This window comes from Saccoglossus kowalevskii, chromosome 21 (genome assembly GCF_978046115.1).
Source record: "Saccoglossus kowalevskii chromosome 21, keSacKowa6.1, whole genome shotgun sequence".
Classification (NCBI taxonomy): domain Eukaryota; kingdom Metazoa; phylum Hemichordata; class Enteropneusta; family Harrimaniidae; genus Saccoglossus; species Saccoglossus kowalevskii.
In genome coordinates this window covers 2,039,357-2,060,496 of record NC_140661.1, presented here as the reverse complement: position 1 = coordinate 2,060,496, position 21,140 = coordinate 2,039,357, and the positions used below count along the sequence as shown (strand labels likewise).

The following is a 21,140-nucleotide window of genomic DNA, read 5'->3' as shown; positions in this document are numbered from 1 at the left end:
TTGCATTGTATTTTTTTATATGTTTGCATATCACAATGTGTTTCTTACGTGATAAGTGTCTATTGCGTTTTGTGCTATTGATTGTATGGACGATATTCAAATAATTCTCATAAAAAATATTTGTTTTAAATTGGCAAAACGTTCGTAACTTAGTTCTACTGTTTGGGGGTCTACGAACATCGTCAAATAAAGCATCTTTACAACTTTTGGAATAACAATCTCTATCTTTCTTTCTAATTAACAACGTTGTTTCATCGGTAATTTGGGAGATACACCTATTCTAATAGTATGCATATTGTGTTTAATTAATTATTTCTTAATAGCTAAAGCAAAAGATGGTTTTCCTGTCAGTGCCAATTTTTCAGACTCTCTATAGGCTTTGTAAACGAGTCGATTAGATGACATTTTCAGAATACGTTTCCAAAATTTAATACGGATTATATTTCTGCCAATACTAGGTGGATATCGTACGAGTTCACCCATAACTGCACTGTTGGTTGTATTTTGCCCCACACCTAATATATATTTACACCACTTTAACTGAACATCTTCAATTGGTTTACAATACCGATTCCCTATAACTGCCACTCCATAGTTTAAAATTGGTTGAATTTCCGAGTCAAATATTTGTTGAAGTAATTTTGAAGAAATGTCGTTACCAATTCCTTTCCTGTCCATGGCCGAAATTGCACATGCCAACTTAAATGAACCATTTTCGGCAAAGACAATACCTAGATATGTATAATTTACAACAATATCAATTTGATTTCCAAATAGTTTAAAATCCAAGTTATAGTCATCACAGTCGACAATATCTTTATTGAAGATAATAATTTCAGTTTTAGTAGTGTTTACAAACATTTTCCACGTATAACAATAAAATTGGAATCTGGCAAGCAACAACTGTAAACCCGAAGCACTATCACATACAATAACGTTGTCGCCGGTATACATAAGACATGTGAGTGGATAATCATCCAATTCAACCCCATTAAATGGTGCTTTATTCAAAGCCCTTTCTAAATAGTTTAGAAAAAATGCAAATAAAATTGGGCTTAATATGCCCCCTTGTTGTACTCCAATCTCAGATGTAAATGTTTTTGTGTAACCATGCGGTAATTTTACACAATATTTAACCACACTGTACATACTCTGCAAAAGATTGACTATTTTACAACTAAAGCCTACTCCAACAAGCTTTACAAATAAACTAGCTCGATCAACATAGTCAAACGCTTTTTTATAGTTGACAAAACAAACGTTTAATCTCTTTCTAGTGGCTCTATATTTCTCAATTAGCGTTGACAGGATAACAATATTATCCTCAGTGCTGTGATTTGCCCGGAAGCCTGCCTGATTATCACTGAATATTATTGGTATCAAACCATTTGACTATTCTTTCGTTAATAATAATTATAAAAAAATTCGAATTTTTTAGAACGGATATTTGCGACAAACTCATGAAAGAAATTACTGTTTTGATTCGGTTGTAAATATGTAAATATTGTTTGCTAGGTTCTTTGAAAAACATGGAGAAAAGTAAATATTGAAAATACAAATCAATATTAATAATAATATTTAGTGGGATAAAGAAAAATCTAATACTATATATTTTCTCAAAAGTCATAAACGTGAGCGTTGTTCTATCGCAAGCTGTTACGTCATAAAAAGAAAATTTCCTTCAACAGACACAATATGTGTTTTGGGGTTTACATATGTGTACTCTTAAAATAAAATAAAAAAAATGTTAAATTTTCAAATAATTCCCAGAAATGGTTTTCAAATACATTGGTAGTAATACACAACAACAAAATCGCAAGGATCTCAGGAATTTATTAAAACATATGCTGCCATATAGAACGCCCATAAAGCGCCCTATATCGATGTAGCAGTACGAATTGCGTCAACAAGTTGTTATCAGCTTTCAATTTTTCAATTTTAAATTCACTTAAATTTACACAAAAAAACTCATTATTTGTCAGCATTCTTTATTCTATGTTTTTGTCATATTACCTCAAACCCTGAAAATAGAAGTTTGGGAATAAACGGTGTGCATTGTGGTGAGATAACTGTCATAAAGGTAATTGATAGGTCATACGTGTTTTCAACTCTGAAAGGACAGTTGGAATTTACCAGGTGTGCTTGTGATCTAATAACAAAGAGTGTTTACAACTTTGGAGAGAGAAATTGAATCTACCAGGTGTGCTGTTATTTGAATAACAAAGGATGTTTACGATCTACTGAGTTGCCTACGTGACAAGGCTGCTAGCAAGATCACATTCTGATTGGCTCATGTGGAATCCCAGGTGATGTCACTGAATCTGGGCCATTTATGCCTATATATTGGACAGACTGAGGACAGTTGGGGTCCATCATTTCAACTTAGTATCCTGTGTGTTGCTGCTACTATTGTACAACAAGTGATACAGGCTTCAATCATCATTCTGTGAGACTGCTTTGCGAACTCCTGCTTTCAGCGCTGCCTTCCAGAATAACAGCGTTCCTCTGCAAGCAAGACTCCTGTATTTCTTCGTTGTTGTGCTGCAGAAGCCATTGACTGTCGTCCATTAATACATCCTAGAACTGTGAGTTATCACCAATGCACGCTTCCCTAAGCAATCCCCTATTTTAGTGACTTTATTCATTGTATTTTTCTATGCTTTATTTCTTGTAATTATGTTAGGTATTAAAGCCAGGAGCTTTAACTTGATATTTTGGTGTATGTGTATTTCATTTCCAGTACTATTGTCTTGTCTACGCCATTCTAGCAGTGAAAGAACTCGGTATGTGTTCTGTGGGTGTCCCTCTCACTTGCAATAAGCAGGCCTTACACTGTGTAATTATTAATATATTCTAATTCAAAATCATGGTAAATGGGTCTATCATCGGCACATATAACACATTATAAAAGTACGATCGCCTTGATTCCTAAAAATGTCAAAAAATAACCCATTGCCATTTTAAAACAAAATTTATAGTCTCTTTGTGTGCCTGACAAACTGATTAGTTTCTAGAAATGACCCCCCACCCCCACCCCGGGGGATGTTGTCACAACAGTTGTATGATAATTGTTATTTTCAACCTGTAAGGCGATTAGACCGATCTCGATTGAAGTAAATATTTAGACAACGTCTTTTCATTCAAAGGCTGAAGTGAAGTGCGTTTTTATAGTAAAACAACCGACTTGATTGGTTCACCATTCAGATCAAATTACCGTCACGTGCGAGATATTTCACTAAACTAATGAATATTTCACTTTATTATGATTCAAAACGAAATATAGCGAGTGTCACATGTGGAGCAGGATGTGCAAAACACCTGACGTCACTTCCTTTATACCATTGAATCTTTCTTTTATTGATGTGACTATGTAGTGTTTTGTACTTTGTTCTTGTGGATTGATTTGTCAATCGTTGTAGATCATTTGTTTTGTATTGTTCGACTTTCCCTGTACTACACAGGGCAGCCGTATATACAGAGTGAAGACATAATTGTAGTTCTGAGGTTTCATATATACCAAGTGGAAATTCCCAGATAAAACAACACGTTGACCAAATGATTATTATATGTCACAATAAGTTTACAATAAAATCATGAAAACGTTATCAATTCAAATTACGTGATTGTCATGATATCACATAAAATAAAAAATGACCACACGATCACTGTTAAGAATGAGAAGCATTTTATTTGCAGCATACACTATCGTGATGAATTCATGTTTATCCCTGTTTTATAATGTTTATAATTCCAATGGTATAAAAGTGTAAAACAAAGAGAATAATATGCACGTAAAAATGCCATATATGAAACGTTAATAATATCAGTCCACTTTAATTCTTGGTTTTCCGCCGACATAATTCCTTAATTCCTTGTAAACCCCATATGATAGAAGATATAGTAAATATAACACGTATAATCCATGGGTTGGTTAACATCTGTCCAATTCCTAATACAGGGACCGATGTTGACTTCAAAGCATCGCAAGATAGATATAATATACACCGGAAACATTCTAACGATGGAGCGTACGAGCTGGATAAATAAAATCATAGATGCATCATATAAATCATGGGTGCATCATATAAATCATGGGTACATCTAATAAATAATAACTATTTGGTAGCATAACAGAGACTGCTACCATATTGGATGATTATGCAATTTTTTAACCTTTTTTACTCAGTTTTCTAAATACGTTCTGTAATAATGCATTATTAAATACGTAGACGTATCACTGCGTGCGTGATATGCAGTCGGACTACCGTATTATGGTAACAACTTTATTGAAATATATATGTTCAGTTGACAAAATACATGAATAAAATGCCTGTATCGTCTTCGAAGATTATATGATTAAACTAATCAATGTACGAGTCATAAACAAGTTACAGGTGTGGTGAATGGATGGTTTGTACTTCTATTATAATAGTCAAAGATTTAATGTACTCGGTACTTTCTGAAGTTACTGACAAGTTTTATTGAGCATTGTATTTAGACAAGTATGAGATAATTTGACTAGACCCATATTTGTAGACGATTAGTATATCAAGTGATATATTATAATGTAGGGCATCAAGATCACCAAATATGGAGTATTATTAATGATGTAAGCATATTACAATACATGAATGTTAGAATAAAACACACATAGCGTATAGCTAACTCAAAAAAAAAGAGAATCAAGATTAAATGAATAGGTGAATCATAAATCGAATAATTGCAGCATTTTTTAATACAAGGTGCGCATATACGTGATGTCATCAACATTATTTTAATGCATTCAACTTGCAGAAATGCTACTGCTCAAATTGACTAAGTGTTCAAAACGTCATAAAAAAGACGCCACCGACGGTGCGATTCACACAATCTTTTTGCTAGCTGTCAAACAACTTGTCAAGTCAAAACATCTACGCGCCAAAGTGAAAAGGTTAACGAGCGAAAAATAAAAAGTTAACCTACCAACCGTATTTTCTTTAAACCACGCCCACTGACGAGAAGTCATACAAAATGGGAACTGACGGAGGTGACTCGTTCCGAAAAATAAAATCTAAAAAAAATACCAGGTTGAAGAATATTAGTTGCTCCTTCAAATTTCGCCAAAACCTTGCCTACATTTTACCGATATCTGCAGAATAAATCAAGAAAACTACACAAATTGACTCCATTTACGAATTCCTAACGGTTTGCCCGAACGCACGGCAAAGTTTGGAGGCGTGGCCTGTAAGCATTTGGCAACAACCAATCACAAAACTGGTTACGAACCACATCGAGGTCACGACTCGGTTAGCCTTGCTCAACTGGTTCGTAACCTGGGCTCCCTATGCGCCAACTTAAAAAATGTATACCCAGTCTCCCATCACTCTAGTTCTTGTCACGAGAAGTACGTCACTGGTACTGTCATCAATTGGAAGAAACAAAGCCGATAAAGAAATCTTGTCAATGTTTCGATCAACTCGCCATCTTCGAGTTGTGGTAATATCCTCTGCTGCCTTTGCTTGCGGATCCCCTTGTCGGTGAAACGAAACCTTTCTGCTATTTCACGAAAAGAAGAAAAATGACAAGTGATCGGATCACTGCCACACAATATAATCATATTTTTTACCTCTTCTGATGTTTTTGACCGTCTCTTCAATATTCACTGACGACAGTAACGGTATTAGCCATATTTCTGGCATTTGACGGTCAAATGTCTTGAGAAGCAACGCAGATAAACTTATTTATTCTGTGGGCGTGGTTCAGAGTGGAGACGGTTGGCGGGTTGACTTTTATTTTTCGCGCGTCAACCTTTTCACTTTGGCGCGTAGATGTTTTGACTTGACAAGTTGTTTGACAGATTGCGAAAAGATTGTGCGACGCGCACGAACATTTAGTAAATTTGTGCAGTAAATGCAGAGTCACCTTGCTATTATGGTCGTTCACAAAGTCAACACTTATCTTGCACAATTTGCAATTTTCAAAATCGTATACTCAATAAAGCACAATCACAGTGGTTCCTACTACCTTCCACAGTATCATTGCCAATGTCTGGAAATAGCTTTATTTGAACATTTTGCTTTCTTTCAACGTCATTATTTGATTATTTTTACCTTATTACAGTCACTCGTAGAGCAAAATACGAGTCAACGAGAAGCTACTTATAAGTGATTGGATTGCCACACAGTCCCACCAATCAGAGAGCAGAACAGAGATATATTTTTTGACTGGGAACCACTTTAGAACTGGTTGTTTTTAACAAAAAAGTTATGCGAATTTGTATATCAACTCCTCAATAAGTTGGTGTCATATTGATTTTTGAACTAGCCACACTACATTATTCGGAAATTTTGGCAGTCATGAAATAAGCAATAGCTACTGAACACATTTAGTAAAACTGCAGAGTCAAATGTTTTGACAAATTAAGCACGGGATGCATTATGTTAATCTAGTGAAATTGTCACGAGCTCCAAACGTGAATCGTAGCGTTCGGTAACTCGGTTTAGCTCACAGTGGCACCAAATTTAGCAGACTGCGTAATCCTGAACTTCAAAGTAGTCCTCTATGAAAGATCTGAAGTGCATATAGCCACAGTGTGACTTCATTCGAGTTGTAACCAAGTCTGCTTATATGTCACGATACAACACGACACGATGTGGCATGGCATGACATGTCATGACATATGATACATGATATAGTATATAATCATTTCAGCACTGACCTTTTCTCAAATATTGCGCCAATACTGATAACGGAGAGAACGATATAGCATAATACACACATTACCTCACGGTGTGATAAACCCTGGAATATGAATGGTAAACTATATAAATATAAAGTTTTTGTAATGTATTAATTTGTAACTTAGTATAATATAGTATGACAACTGTTGGACCAGTAAAAACAATTGTGTAGCGTTTTGTTTTTTGAACGAAAAAGGTGATATGTCAGGGCTGCTGTCGTCCAATGGGTACTCTCAAAGTTAATTTTTGAACAAAAAAGTTGATGTATCGGAGCAGCTAGCACCCCGGGGTGCTCCCAGTAGAAGTATATTTTTAAATAAATTTGTTGTGCGTGTAAAGTGATGATTAGCACCACACGGTCATTCCGTTATCTCGGAATCAATTAAGTACAGCATGATTGTACCACTCACATTTTCACTATAAATGGTTTCTACAGCCAAATAAATGAGCATATAATGTACAACAGCATAGATATCAGCCAATAACGAATGTCTCATATTATATTTGTACACTGGATATGATATCTACAATTATAAAAAAAATAATAATTTATTAAGTTAATAAATTTTAGGCGAGATTGAACTAGATAAGAATAACATAAACAATTCCATAACACAGTCTGATTAAAATCCGATGTAGGTATATGTTTCATTTTTAATAATTTCCATAATTTTTGTATTGTCGCGTCTGTTTAGTTGTGATTATTTTCTTGAATTTACTTAATGTCGTTTTTACTTATTGTTATTTTATATTTCACCTCGGACGCCTAATAAAAAAACACGTATTAACGGCCAATAAAGCATAGTCTTATATAAATAAATAAATACAAACTAGGACAGTAAAAATAAGTGCATTTTTGAAAATAAATAAATAAATAAATTTGAACCTATGCCTACATCGGATTTATATTAGAAAATAACTTTGTAGCGCGTTGTTTTGTTGATATAAAACCTAATATAAACAACTGAGAAATAAGCTATTTTAAATTTCTACTATTCGAAGTGGTATGCTGGATTTCCTATTTGCATATTTAATGTACATTTTATTATTTTTGATATATTTTATATGATGCACGTGACCTGTTATTGGTAATCTCAGTATACCAATTTGTAAGCTGAGCTGAGCATTGTCTAAACACCCACCTCTCGATAGTCCTCCCATATACCGCATCGTCGTTTACCCGGATACCATCCGGGTCCCTTCCATATAACGGATAATTTATCATACCATCCAGAGAGATTGCAAAACTTAGTGTACATCAGTCTGAAGTGAACAAACTTAACCGAAAAATAGAAATAATTATAGAACTCATCTGTACTCATACATACTACCTATACCGTGCTGGTCATACTGGGTAACCTGATATCATTTTAAATTTGATTTCGAAAAACATTTTTTATTGATATTATAATATGTTTCTTTTAAGTAATTTGGAAACTCTAGTGTTTACATATTATACACACACACGTGATATTCAATGACCATCACACATTTTCTAATTAACCACAATCTAACAAATATTTAGTAATGCAAAAACATTGAATAACACAAACAGTTACCATTCAATTATGTACGTTTAAGTCACATTCTGTTATCTGCGAATTACCTGTATATATATAGGATTCCAAGAGTTGACTAGCGTCGTTATACCATACACTGGTTGCTCTTTCTCTTCTGCAAATGTACCTGTAAAGTACCATGAATATAAATTAATACATTATATGTTCATGTATATGACTCCATATAGAATTCATACGCAGGGGAAAGACATTTAACTAATACAGCTGTATCGATGAGAGTAAACAGGTAATGATCACTGAACACATAATAGCACATCAACATCAAATGATTTACACCGATGTGTGAACGTAAACAATCACATACAAAATACAACAGGGGTCATTACTAGGTCATCATAGAACGTCTCGATTTTGATGATATGGGAACTATATGTTATATTCTCTATAACTATATGTTATATTTTTTAAATCATAACTCTTATAGCAATTAAGACATAACTTTTAGAGCAAACCAGATTATAGTGTATTTTATTGTCTCAATTTGTAAAGTTGTTAATAAATGAATATAGCATATAACTGATATACTAGTAATAAAATATTTACAAAACTATTTTACATCATCGCAGATGATGCAAATCTATTTAAATTCATCAAAGACAGCCACATCAATCTTTCCGATATCAGCAATGACTTTCAAGGAGTCTGCGAATGGTGCAGTGCTAACAAACTCACAATAAATGTACAGAAAACAAATTATATGATTATTAAAACAGCACAACGAGTTGTTAACACCGAGAGCAGTCTGTTTATCCAGGGGTCTCCAATTGAGGGGATTCTATCAACGAGTTGTTAACACCGAGGGAAGTCTGTTTATCCAGGGATCTCCAATTGAGGGGATTCTATCAACTAAATACTTGGGAATGTCAATTGATCGTCATATCAACTGGAAATCCCACATTGACAAAGTCAGGAAAATAATTGCCCCCAAAGTTGGCATCATTTCTCAAATTCGCCACTATGTTCCTAAATATATACTTCTCTTGCTATATAACTCGATGATATTACCACACATAATTTACTGTATAGAGATTTGGAGGAATACTTATTCAACGCTATTAAATCCAATTACGCTTTTACAAACGAAAATTGTCCGCCTCATCTCATTTTCTGACTTTTGTTCTCATACTAACCCTCTCTTCAAATGTCTTGGTATTCTAAATATTCATAAGCTCTATATATTACACATCTGTCTGTTCGTTTTTGACTTAAAGAAGAAGCAATATGCCCATAGTAGTAACAAATATCTAGACACACTACCCCATAATTTCCCTACAAGTATATATATAACAAATACTTTACTCCCAAGATCAATCTCACATTAAATCAACACTAAAACTAAAACTTTCCAGACTCCAAATTTGTTATTGCTATTATAGTACTCATTACATGCTTTAAGTATGCCTTGTGAATCTTAGCTTATCACTACTTTATTATATTTCTTGGATCATTGGTCACAGACTAGACTAGTTTGAATAAACTATTTCTGTGACCCTACCAGTAACAACAGTATATACTATATTACTATCATTGTAATTACTACTATTATTATTCTAGTATTTATTTATTTATAATTTACTACTCAATGTATACACTGTTTCTGGTGAAATACATTTCATTCATTCATTCCTATGCTTGTAAATGTTACATTACCAAATATCTTGTCCCAAATAATCAGTGTTCCTCCATAATTCTTGTCAATGCAATAAGGATTTCTTCCTAAAATTGAAAGTGAAAAATAGCATAAAAAAATAAAGGAAGAATGGAAATTCTTATCAAATTTGTGCATTGTTCAACAAAGCCATTGTTCATTGGTATTAACGTTTAGTCAAACATCATCGGGAACTCCCACCAAACGATACGCTCCAATCAAACATTAAACATGTTGGCTTCAAAGAAAAGGAATCTCACAAGCGTTGGTGCAATATAGTGTGCGTGCTTCTCATTGTAATGTTAATCAGCTTCTATCCGGGCAATTAATAAGGAAAGAGATGCTCTCTTAAACTGTTGGGAATCAATCGCACTCTGCAATTATTAAATGTCGTCCTCAGCTGATAAAGTTATTTTAATATTTGGTGAATATGTGTTAAAATATGTGTTAAAATATGTGTTAAAATATGTGTTAAAATACAACAGAATTGCCCTACTTATTGTTAAACCATGCATTTTAATATTTGGTGAATATGTGTTAAAATATGTGTTAAAATACAACAGAATTGCCCTACTTGTTGTTAAACCATGCATTTTAATATTTGGTGAATATGTGTTAAAATACAACAGAATTGCCCTACTTATTGTTAAACCATGCATTTTAATATTTGGTGAATATGTGTTAAAATACAACAGAATTGCCCTACTTATTGTTAAACCATGCATTTTAATATTTGGTGAATATGTGTTAAAATACAACAGAATTGCCCTACTTATTGTTAAACCATGCATTTTATTTTATTCATCTCTGTAACTTGAAGTGTGAAATGAAAGGTCACTGTAAAAAAATTGTTATCTAAACACGACTACACGGAACATTGTAAATTGTTGGAGGTCAAAGGTTATGCAGATCAGTAGGCAAGGCTAGTGCTCGAAACTTCAACAAACAAGGGATATACAGAAATATAAGTAGTTAGAGAACCGGATGACGTCATGGAACCTAAAAGTGACAAAAAGAAGTCGGCAAATAAAGGCAATAAAGAAGACGGGACAAAACATGGTACCAATTCGTCACTGGGTGGTTTCTCGGGTAGCCTGCCGCGTAAAGAAAAAAGTGCGTCACTGGAAGGAGAAGAAGTTTCCCTGAAATTGGTTTATTCTCTATTGAAAGAACTAATGAAGAAAATAGATAAACACTACGAAAAGGTTCCAAAAGATTCAGATGAAACTAAATGAAGTAGAAAAGCGTCAAACAGTCGCCGAACAGAAGATAACAGATATGGCGGAGACCGTAAACAACCTAGATTACCGACAGAAATTGAAATCGAAAGGGTCAGCGCTGAACTAGAAGCGGCCAAGATGGAGATAAAGGAATTAAAAGGTGAAACTATAAGACAGCAGAGGTATTCACATAGTTACAATCTGAGATTCGGTGGCATTCAGGAGGAAGAAGGAGAAGACCCGATGAAAATAATACAACATCTTATAGGCGACAAATTTGACGTTGAGCCTGGAGTAGTAGAAAATGCACACAGAATAGGACTACGCGCCGAAAACCGTCCACCAAGATATATCATTGTAAAAATTATACGCAGACCCGTAAGAAGACAGATATTGATAAACAAGAGAAAATTTAAGAGGCAGTGGCAAATATGTTAAAGAAGATCTATGTGAAGCAGATTTCAAGAAAAAGAAAACGATGCGTCCAGTGATGAAGAAAGCCTATGAAACAGGTGAGAAAGTAAGATTCAGTAATGGCACAGCCTACATTAATGGACAGAGATACAAAGAGAATTAAAAGGGAACAGTGAGAGAACTTTTAAAACAGTGAGCAGATGTTTAAATAGAAAACATTTACTGAATGTGTGAGAAGGGGAGTAATGACAATATTGTTTGTGTTAGGCACATAGTTGTAGGCAAACATGGGCTTAGGCAAGAGTTGTTGTTGTTATTGTTCGTTCTTTGTGTATTTAAAACTTTTAAATGGGGAAAGTTCTTAATGAAAATGGGATTAAGATACAAACTTAAACACATTTATTGTATATGGTTCCAAAAGTTAAAATTGTGAGCTTAAATGTTCGTGGCCTCGGTTATTACAAAAAAAGAAAAAGGGTGTTCAAATGGATTTCTGAAAGTAAATCGAAAGTTATAATGCTACAAGAGACACATAGTTTAGAATCAACAGCAATATACTTGGAAACCCAACTCAAGGGACAATTGATCTTTGCACATGGAACTAGTAATAGTAAAGGCGTGTTAATCATATTTAAAAATATAGATTATCACACAACAACATTTGTAAGGATCCCTTGTGACGTTTTATGATTATAGATGTAAACATATAACAGAAAAACTTTATCTTGGTGAATGCATACGGCCCTAACGAGAAAGGTAGTCATGTAACCTTATAAAACAAATAGTAACACATCTAACGGAATATGTAACAGATTCAGATACTAAAATTATATGGGGAGGAGATCACAACCTGGTAAGCAAATAACACCGAATAAACGGCAAGGTAAAGACTATGTCTAATTATAGTAAATACGTACTGCGTGCGTGACTCGAACCGGCGCTCGCGTACGGCACCTAATCGCCTAGCTTCACGCCACTACACGTCTTCCCCTCGGCCACCGGGCATCCCCAAAAAAGGATGCTTAATAACCGAGCTTATTAAGGCCTTTGCCGCATTCTGGCCATGCTGTGTGGCGCGTATCGCGTGGACGGGTTTCATGTTCTCTGCACGTAATAAGCTCGGTTAGAAGATGGCACAGAGATAACTGGCCAAAAAAATATCAGAAAAGAAATAAGAGTTTTATAAAGGTTTGTACACATCTAAACTAAGGCTACATTTAATTTTATGGATGACATCCTCTGGAGACCCCAAAACTAATGCAAGAGGGCGAAAAAAAAATCCTGCCAAAAAAATGCTGCTAAAACCATTGGACTACGATGCTGGTATTACGAATTGAACCACAGAACACAGTGTATAAAAAAAACAAGAAGTCTTTATTTGTAGGAAGCACATGTCGATGTACACATCTCGTACTGTATTACTGTCACAGGTATCATCACCTTTGATTTTGAAATGGCAAGAGAATAAGACAGATGTTAGCTTTGCCAAAGGCATACACATCAACTCAATAATAAAGAAAAACTTACTGTGTTGTATTGAAACAAAAAATTGAATTAAAAATGAACAATATGTTTGTTAACAGCAACCTGGAAATTACCTTCTTTGACATTCAAACTACAGCTTTTAAAGTGACATTTAAGATAGTCTAAGCACGTGTTTTGGTGGCGTGGTTGCCATGTTGAAATTCTCGGCAACGCAAGACGCATGTGCAGAAGATCATTTACGACAAAATTTGCACGTTTTGAGGTAGTTCAAAACGAGTTTTACGACAAGCCAGCGCTTTGCGACAATATGAGTCGGCAAGTTCCGGGCAGAAAACCGATCTGTGGACACTCGTCGTCGGAGATTTTTTTTTTTTTTTGAGAACAGGCGAAAACTAATGCGCGCGCGGATGGCATCCATAAAATTAAGTCGGTGTGGCCTAAATAAAAATACAGGGTTTGTTGATAATGAAGAATTAATCTTAAATAATCCTTATGTTCCAAAACTTGAAAATCATCAGGCTGAATAATGTGAAGGACTAATAACTGAAAAGGAAGCTCTTGATGCTTTAAAATCAATGCCCCCAAACAAAACACCAGGAAATGATGGCCTAACAAGTGAATTTTATAAACAGTTTTGGGATCTATTGAAAATATATATGCTAGACTCATTTAATACTTCTTTTGAAAAGGGGAAATTCTCTCAGTCTCAGCGACAGGGTGTAATCTCCTTACTTGAAAAAAGAGGGAAAGATAAAAGATATATACGTAACTGGAGACCAGTGACGCTCCTAAACGTTGACTACAAGATTGTTACAAAATGTTTAGCAAACAGAGTAAAAGAAGTTCTGCCCAATTTGATACATGTTACACAGAGTGCATTTGTCAAAAATCGCTTTATTGATGATGTTATAAAGTGTATTGAAGGAGTAATGGACTACACATAGGAGATGGAATTGCCTGGTCTGTTGGTAACGGTAGACTTGGAAAAAGCCTTTGACTGTATTGAGTGGCAGTACCTGTTAAAGGCATTGAGAGCTTTTAATTTTGGCCAGGGATTTATTAAATGGGTGAAAATTATTTATAACAATATTTTCAGCTGTGTTATGAATAAGGGAATATCTACAGGCTACTTCCAACTTCATCGTGGTGTCAGACAGGGTGATTGTATCTCACCAATACTTTTCATATTGGCATTGGAAATATTTCTGGTGAAATTGAGAACACAACAAAACATTAATGGAATTTGGGTGGGAGGAAGATGAGATAAAAAATGCATCTTTTGCTGATGACTTGACATGTTTTTTCAGGGATATTGAATCAGCACAAAACATGTTTGAATTACAAGAAAAATTCAAAGAAATTTCAGGTCTATCGATAAATATGAGTAAAGGTGAAGCCCTGTGTATAGGAAAAAATAAAGAGTGCAAAGAAAGACCACTCAAATTAAAGTGGCCAACTGATCCAATAAAAAATTTTGGAATTTTTGTATCCTATGATAAAAAAAAAGCAAGAGAACTAAATCTGGCTGAACCACTAGAAAAAATAAGAAAATATTGCAATTTTGGAAATCCAGGGATTTAACACTTATGGGGAAGGTACAGATCATCAAAACATTGGCCATATCTAGAATACAATATGTAATGAATTTGGTAAACCTCCCTGCTAATAAAATTAAAGAAATAAACAAAATGATTTATAAATTTATATGGAAGGGTCCAGAAAAAATAGCTGGACAAACAATAATTGGTAGAACTGAAAAAGGGGGAATTTCAATGCCAGATGTTAACGCCATTTATACAGCTCAGCGTATTAATTGGTTAAGGAGGATGTGTGATAAAAATATAGGTCATCCTTGGAAAACAATTTTCAACAAGCAGCTTGAAAAAGTTGGAGGCATTCACTTTTATTTGAGATGTAATTTCAACCTTGAAAAAATTAATATAAGGGTGTCGAGAAGCCTTGAATCAATGCTAAATGAATGGACTAAAATTTAAAAAAAATGTCAATTGAACAAGAACAAATGAATTACAGCAGATAATATGGAATAATGAAAAAATCCTATTTGCAGGAAAATCAATATTTTTCAAAGAATTTGTAGAAATGGGAAATAATATATGTGGGACAACTTTTTAAAACTCCTTCAGAATTAAGGACATGGAAGGACTTATTACAGAATGGAATCCCACAGAATTCAATGTTATGTTGGTTTGGCATTATCAATGTCATTCCACAAGAATGGAAAACTAATGTAAACAGAAAGAAATTACAAAATTTTGAAATAACTGAAGAAATTATACAGGTGCAAATAGGTTATATAAATGTTCATTTAAATGATTGTAACACTAGAAATATTACGAAAAGGTTTGTAGAATTTTATTTTACACCACCAAGATCTGAACTGTATTTCACCTTGACATTGAATGCACAAATAGATTGCTGGTTAGCATTATATTCACTACCATTTATAACAACAATTGACACAAAATTGAGAACTTTTTAGTTTAAGATTTTACACAATATACTGCCAACAAATGTATTATTGGCGAAATTCAAACCATGTCTTGTTGAATCTTCAAAGTGCTTTTGCGGAGAACAGGATGAAACTTTGTTACATCTATTTTACGATTGTATTTTTATTAGGGAATTCTGGGATGTTTTTTACATGCTGTGGGGAAGGAAAATGGGATTGGTAAATACACCTAATCCCAAACAAGTTATCCTTGCAGATGAAGATGTTTCCATTCTCTTAAATTTTACATTATTGGCAGACAGATATTACATATACAGTGCAAGGTGTAAAAAACAAAACCTGGATTTAATGGCTTATAGAAAATACATGCAAAATGTTCAAAGTATAGTATTTCATATTATTAAAATATTATTAAAAACAAAAAAAAAACATTGTAAATTGTTTCTGACGTATTTAATATTTAACAGTATGTGAATAGAATGGCAATATCTGTCATTATCATTTTGGTACAGCTGTTACACAAATAGTGTTTTAGTTCCATGACTCAGCAGTTATTTATAAAGAAATTAATCTGATTAATGAGAATAAAACATGTTTTATCATGGATTTCAACAGAAAAATAAACAAATATCTAAATTTATCTTGAGAAGATGGTTCCCCTAGTTGAATAATATAATACAGCACAATGAACGTTTTTTCATCATAAACATATAATCGTTATTTTATGATACTGCTTGCTAAATTAAAATACCTTATTTATTGCAAATGTGTGATGGAGTGTGTTATTACAATTAATAGAAAGTATGTGCGTTTCAGTGACACGTGATAAATTATGACCTAAGAACATTCCACTTAATGGACGGGTGTGGGATAAACTGTATAATAAACATGGAAGAGTCTTCAGCTGCTGAAGCTGTAATCTATAACTTAACATGGATTTGGAACTCGGGAAATCACTGTTGTTTTGATAAAACAACTGTTCCTATGAAAGGATCTAATGGGTTACGCACTTTACAACCATCAGAGATGGTTAGATAATAAAGAAATATCAGGAGCATCTACTAGACAATCGTGTTCAGAACTTTTATATCAATCCATTCAATGGGTAGGTCAGCATACAATTGCCATTACGTCAACATATTAATCCTCAAAAGAAAGTACAACTATTACACAAAGCTTGTATAGTCTGTGCGGGATTTTCCATAATGTATTTATAAAATACAACTGTGGGTTGTTTGTATTAAAAGTGGCATATACAAATTTTAGACAAATTTTAGCCTGCTGAGTCTGCAACAAGAAACAGTCACAATTTCAACCCTTGACCCCCTCCCCAAATTGAAACACACACAAACAGTTTCAACGCTCTCGAATCCTCATTAAAGCCTATATTCGTTCCCAAAATAGCTGGATCACACACAGGAGTCAAACTGCTGATGTAACTTATCTCATATGCGTGTTTTATAATGACAGTAAATTCACTGGTAATGACAACCCTAAATATTGTTACAATGCATATAATATGCAAACACAGTATGTCATAACAGTGGCAAACAGTATGCATTTGACATTTGAAAGAAAACCCCAAAAAAGTATATTTGAGAGTACTAATCACATAATAGCTGGATCAGTGCTTTTTAAAAAGTTTGTATTTGCAACAATATATTGGTTTATGAATAATATTAACGACGTGAATTACAATATGTATGTGTTCACAATAATGATGGTGTCAAGTAACTTACCATGATGAACTCTGTGATGACTTGGAGTACATATGATAAATTCTAAAGGTCCAAGTGTCCGTATTACCTGTGTTTAGAAACAAAAAAACTTACATAACTTTCATATAAATTTCACATTCACAATATATACCTCAATGCTTGTATAGCATTGGCGTGATTACGATTCTGAATGATATATCCATTAAGAATGTATTTCTCAATGATGAGAATTATGATTTAACTTATAAATTGGACATGAAATTATTCAGTAATAACTTTTGGTAGTACTGTCATGAATTTGTTTGCGCGTATCTGTTGATCGACTTATTTAGTTGATTACGAGTGAATGGCTGTGTTATGTCTGTCATCGTTTAGGCTCATGCGAGGTCTTGGACGGAACTCGACTCAGTGATTTGGAACTAATTACGATATAACCGACGCTATCCGGACTACTATTTCTGACAGTTGGTATTCGCAGTTAGTAATATAGCGGACGATTAATCAAAAGATATGACGTGTCCAGTACTTAGTGTGATTGGCTGTATGTGTGAAGGCCACGCCTTAGAGTCTTTTAACTGCTTTGTAATTGGCGAGTACACCACGAAAGACGCAGTCTTGGGGCAGTCTAGAGACAGTCTTGGGGCAGTCTAGAGGCAGTCTTGGGTCAGCCTTGCGATAGTCTCGGGGACTTTTCCCCAGGGCGCTGTGTCTTATAGAGTACTCGACTGACCGACTAAAGACTAAAGACGTATTCCGTTGTGTGCGTCTATTTGAGTTTAAGTGACTTTCCCGATCCCGCACCTCAAGCAGACGAGATATAGAGGCCAGACGAGATTTCCCCCTGACATGTGTGGAGTACCCCAGAGGAGAAGAATTTCCATCTGATAGTACAATAGGAATTCTTTTTGTTGCAACAGGAATAAGGATTTTTTATGATACTATAGACATTTCTTTTGTTGCACAGAAACAAGTTTGTGGCAGTAAAGCCAAAAAATATATTAAGAAAATTACAACATTATAAATATTAGATATTTTACTACGAAACTATATACTTACAAATAAATAATTGTTTCTTAAAATAAGTGTATTCTACAAATAATATTTAAATTTATTTATAATTTAATTTAATTTATAGTGCCATACGAAATACTGAACCCACCTCTGTATGTATCCAGCATTGGTACAGATTGGTAAATTGAATAGTTACTAATGCAACTGTCGGTGGAATGAAGAGGGCGAATGGGATGTAGAATATCTACAATAAAAAAAAGTTTACATTTGGAAGCAAGCAGTTAATAATTAGACCCGCAAGCAAGTAGTCACTAACCATTGCATTATGGCCTTAGTGATGCAAATATACTATCCTAAAGTCAACTAATAATCGTACTTCATTACATTTGTCTTAATACATATACATGTGTTTGTAGGCAACACGAGAAACATATATTGTCTTCGAATGATTAAATCAGTCTCGACTTCACAGTGACAGCCATATTGGAATCTTCTACATGTGTAGTACGCACAAAACATAATCAAATGCGATAATAGTGTATCTGAGGATCTGAGGACAACTTGCATAATAATGTTGTCATGTAATTAGTAGTGATGTACTTACACATATTTAATTACATTACAATAGTATATCACTAAAATTTTAGCTCGTAGTTAGCAAAGTTTACTTATTCGATCAAAGTAAAATATTTCTTATTATTATATTGAATTGTTACGACCTACCCATGCCAATTGTATATGCAAAACACCTTGTCGAAGTGATACACTGAAATTCATATCTTCTGAACTATGATGCACTTGGTGAGTTGCCCATAATATATTAACTTCTGTAGGGACAAATGAAATATGAAGTAAAACGGCAGTTAGCATGTACTCGCAGATATTAACTACATAAACAATCTATTCAAGTTTACTGAAATTAATGTTTCTGTTGAACTACAGTAAATCCCTCTTCCTGCTGCACTAAAATACACGCCCGTTTCAAATACCCGAAAAAAATCTCTATTGCAATAAAGAAAATCACTGTTGCGGCTGTGTTTTACTATTTGATCAATTACATATATTAAATTCTAATTGTTTAAATATATTCATACCGTGAAATAGTCTATGACACCAATAGTATCCCAAATCAATGCACACAAAAGCAAACAACCATGTCCAGAGTAAGTTCACAGGCAAATGTAAAATTGCCAAGTGTTCATACACCCATTGATATATTCCAAATTCCGTCGTTAATGTCAGAAATCTGTAAAGGTGCATATATTTATATAATAAGAATTCTGGTCTGAAAAATCAATTTATTAAAGCAACCATCAAATGCGATTTTGCATGTGTTGAATACTCACTTCAAAAGGTAGTTTGTTATTGTCATGAGAAATGCAGCACCAAGCGAGGAGAGAGTGTCATTTATTCTGTACAGCTTGTCTTGACCTTGCATATATCCGACAGTCATCTCTAACAATATAGCCAGGAGACATAGTGGACCAACCTGAATACATCAAAAGTGACTCAATAATTATTGTGATGATTTCAATGACAGATACGCTGTTAAATCTCTCAAGGGTGGGCGAACACTCTTCTAGGGCATGTGTCTGTGATGGGCTGTGAACATTTGGCTTTGAAAACTAAGTTGAGATGAGCAATAACAAAACGTTTGCCGTACTTCTACAATTAACCACGTACAGCACAGTTTATTTGGATGGTCAACGATAACGCAGTTTCATGTCGTGGACTGTCACAAATAGTACATTACATTTTTTTTGCGTAAAACCGTTGGCAAGAAACTGATTGACAGATTCGGGCAGGCTTAGAAATTAGTTCAGTTTGTGTTATTGATGCATTGCTCGTCTTTATTGCATGACCAACAAAACACCCATAGCCAAAAGGAACAAATGTAGATTAATAATTCATTAAAATACTGCAAAGTGCTTTCATCTTTCAGTGTGTATGTTCGTCCAAACTGGGGATGGCTAAGAACGCATTTCGTCTCAAAGATTCAAAAGTAGTGGCATTATTTTTAACACTAAAGTTTCGGGCAAGCGGCATCAGTATGATAAAGACATTTGATAAACCACCATCAAAGTAGATTTCAGTATATGTTGGTCTAGTAACAGACTGCAGATGATTTATTTATTTAAAGACACGTTTTTCATGAAGTTCTTATCAATGTTTAGAATATTTTTTTGTCATAAGAGACACTGGTCTCCTTGAAATTATTAAACTTTTTTTTACAACAGATGATGTTATGGTACTTCTAAAAAACAAGTTGTATGTGCAACTGGTACATTTGATGAACTCACAATTGTGTTGTCTGTCGAAGAAGCGTTCATAGCATCGCCAACTGATAAGCGTACTCGTCAAGCTATCCATACGACGCAGGTTAACGTATTCTACTGAATCTACTGAAATAAATGCAAAATCGTTAATGTTGTTAGCGTGGGATTTGGGGACGAAGAATTAAAAGCGGATTAAAAAGGGGGTAAGGCAAAACGGAACAAGCATTTGATACAGCGGTGAGTCATTAGAGATAATAGATAGTGTTAAATTGTTTCTTTATTAGACTTTGGACATGTATTAGACCACACAGAGGGACTGTGATTAGACGTACTTGCTGTTAGTAGTACATGGTTGCTGTTAGTAGTACATAGTTGGTGTGAGTAGTACATAGTTGGTGCCAGTAGTACATGGTTGGTGTTAGTAGTACATGGTTGGTGTTAGTAGTACATGGTTGGTGTTAGTAGTACATGGTTGGTGTTAGTAGTACATGGTTGGTGTTAGTAGTACATAGTTGGTGCTAGTAGTACATGGTTGGTGTTAGTAGTACATGGTTGGTGTTAGTAGTACATGGTTGGTGCTAGTAGTACATGGTTGGTGC

At 34.3% G+C, this 21,140-nt stretch overlaps 1 protein-coding gene across 1 annotated transcript; it reads right to left on the bottom strand.

Annotated features, from left to right (window-relative positions):
* Positions 1-3,703: 3,703 nt before the first annotated feature.
* Positions 3,704-20,632, bottom strand: LOC102805565 (alkylglycerol monooxygenase-like). Its single transcript, XM_078007003.2, has 12 exons — positions 20,566-20,632; positions 19,612-19,754; positions 19,360-19,511; positions 18,989-19,092; positions 18,414-18,509; positions 17,276-17,342; positions 9,950-10,015; positions 8,326-8,405; positions 7,862-7,996; positions 7,130-7,243; positions 6,698-6,780; positions 3,704-4,035 (listed from the first exon to the last, which is right to left on the bottom strand). Exons 1-12 carry the CDS (start codon positions 20,593-20,595, stop codon positions 3,834-3,836), a joined length of 1,272 nt encoding a protein of 423 aa, XP_077863129.2. The 5' UTR covers positions 20,596-20,632; the 3' UTR covers positions 3,704-3,833.
* Between the last annotated feature and the right edge of the window lie 508 nt (positions 20,633-21,140).

Bases quoted from the DNA above. Each gene is read 5' to 3' on its own strand.
- LOC102805565 (XM_078007003.2), bottom strand. From the start codon at position 20,595: ATGAACGCTTCTTCGACAGACAACACAATT. The intron at 7,997-8,325 runs GTAATTCGCAGA...TTTTCGGTTAAG, and splicing joins GGAATCCTATATATATACAG to TTTGTTCACTTCAGACTGAT. The intron at 6,781-7,129 runs GTGAGTGGTACA...TTCATATTCCAG, and splicing joins AAACCATTTATAGTGAAAAT to GGTTTATCACACCGTGAGGT.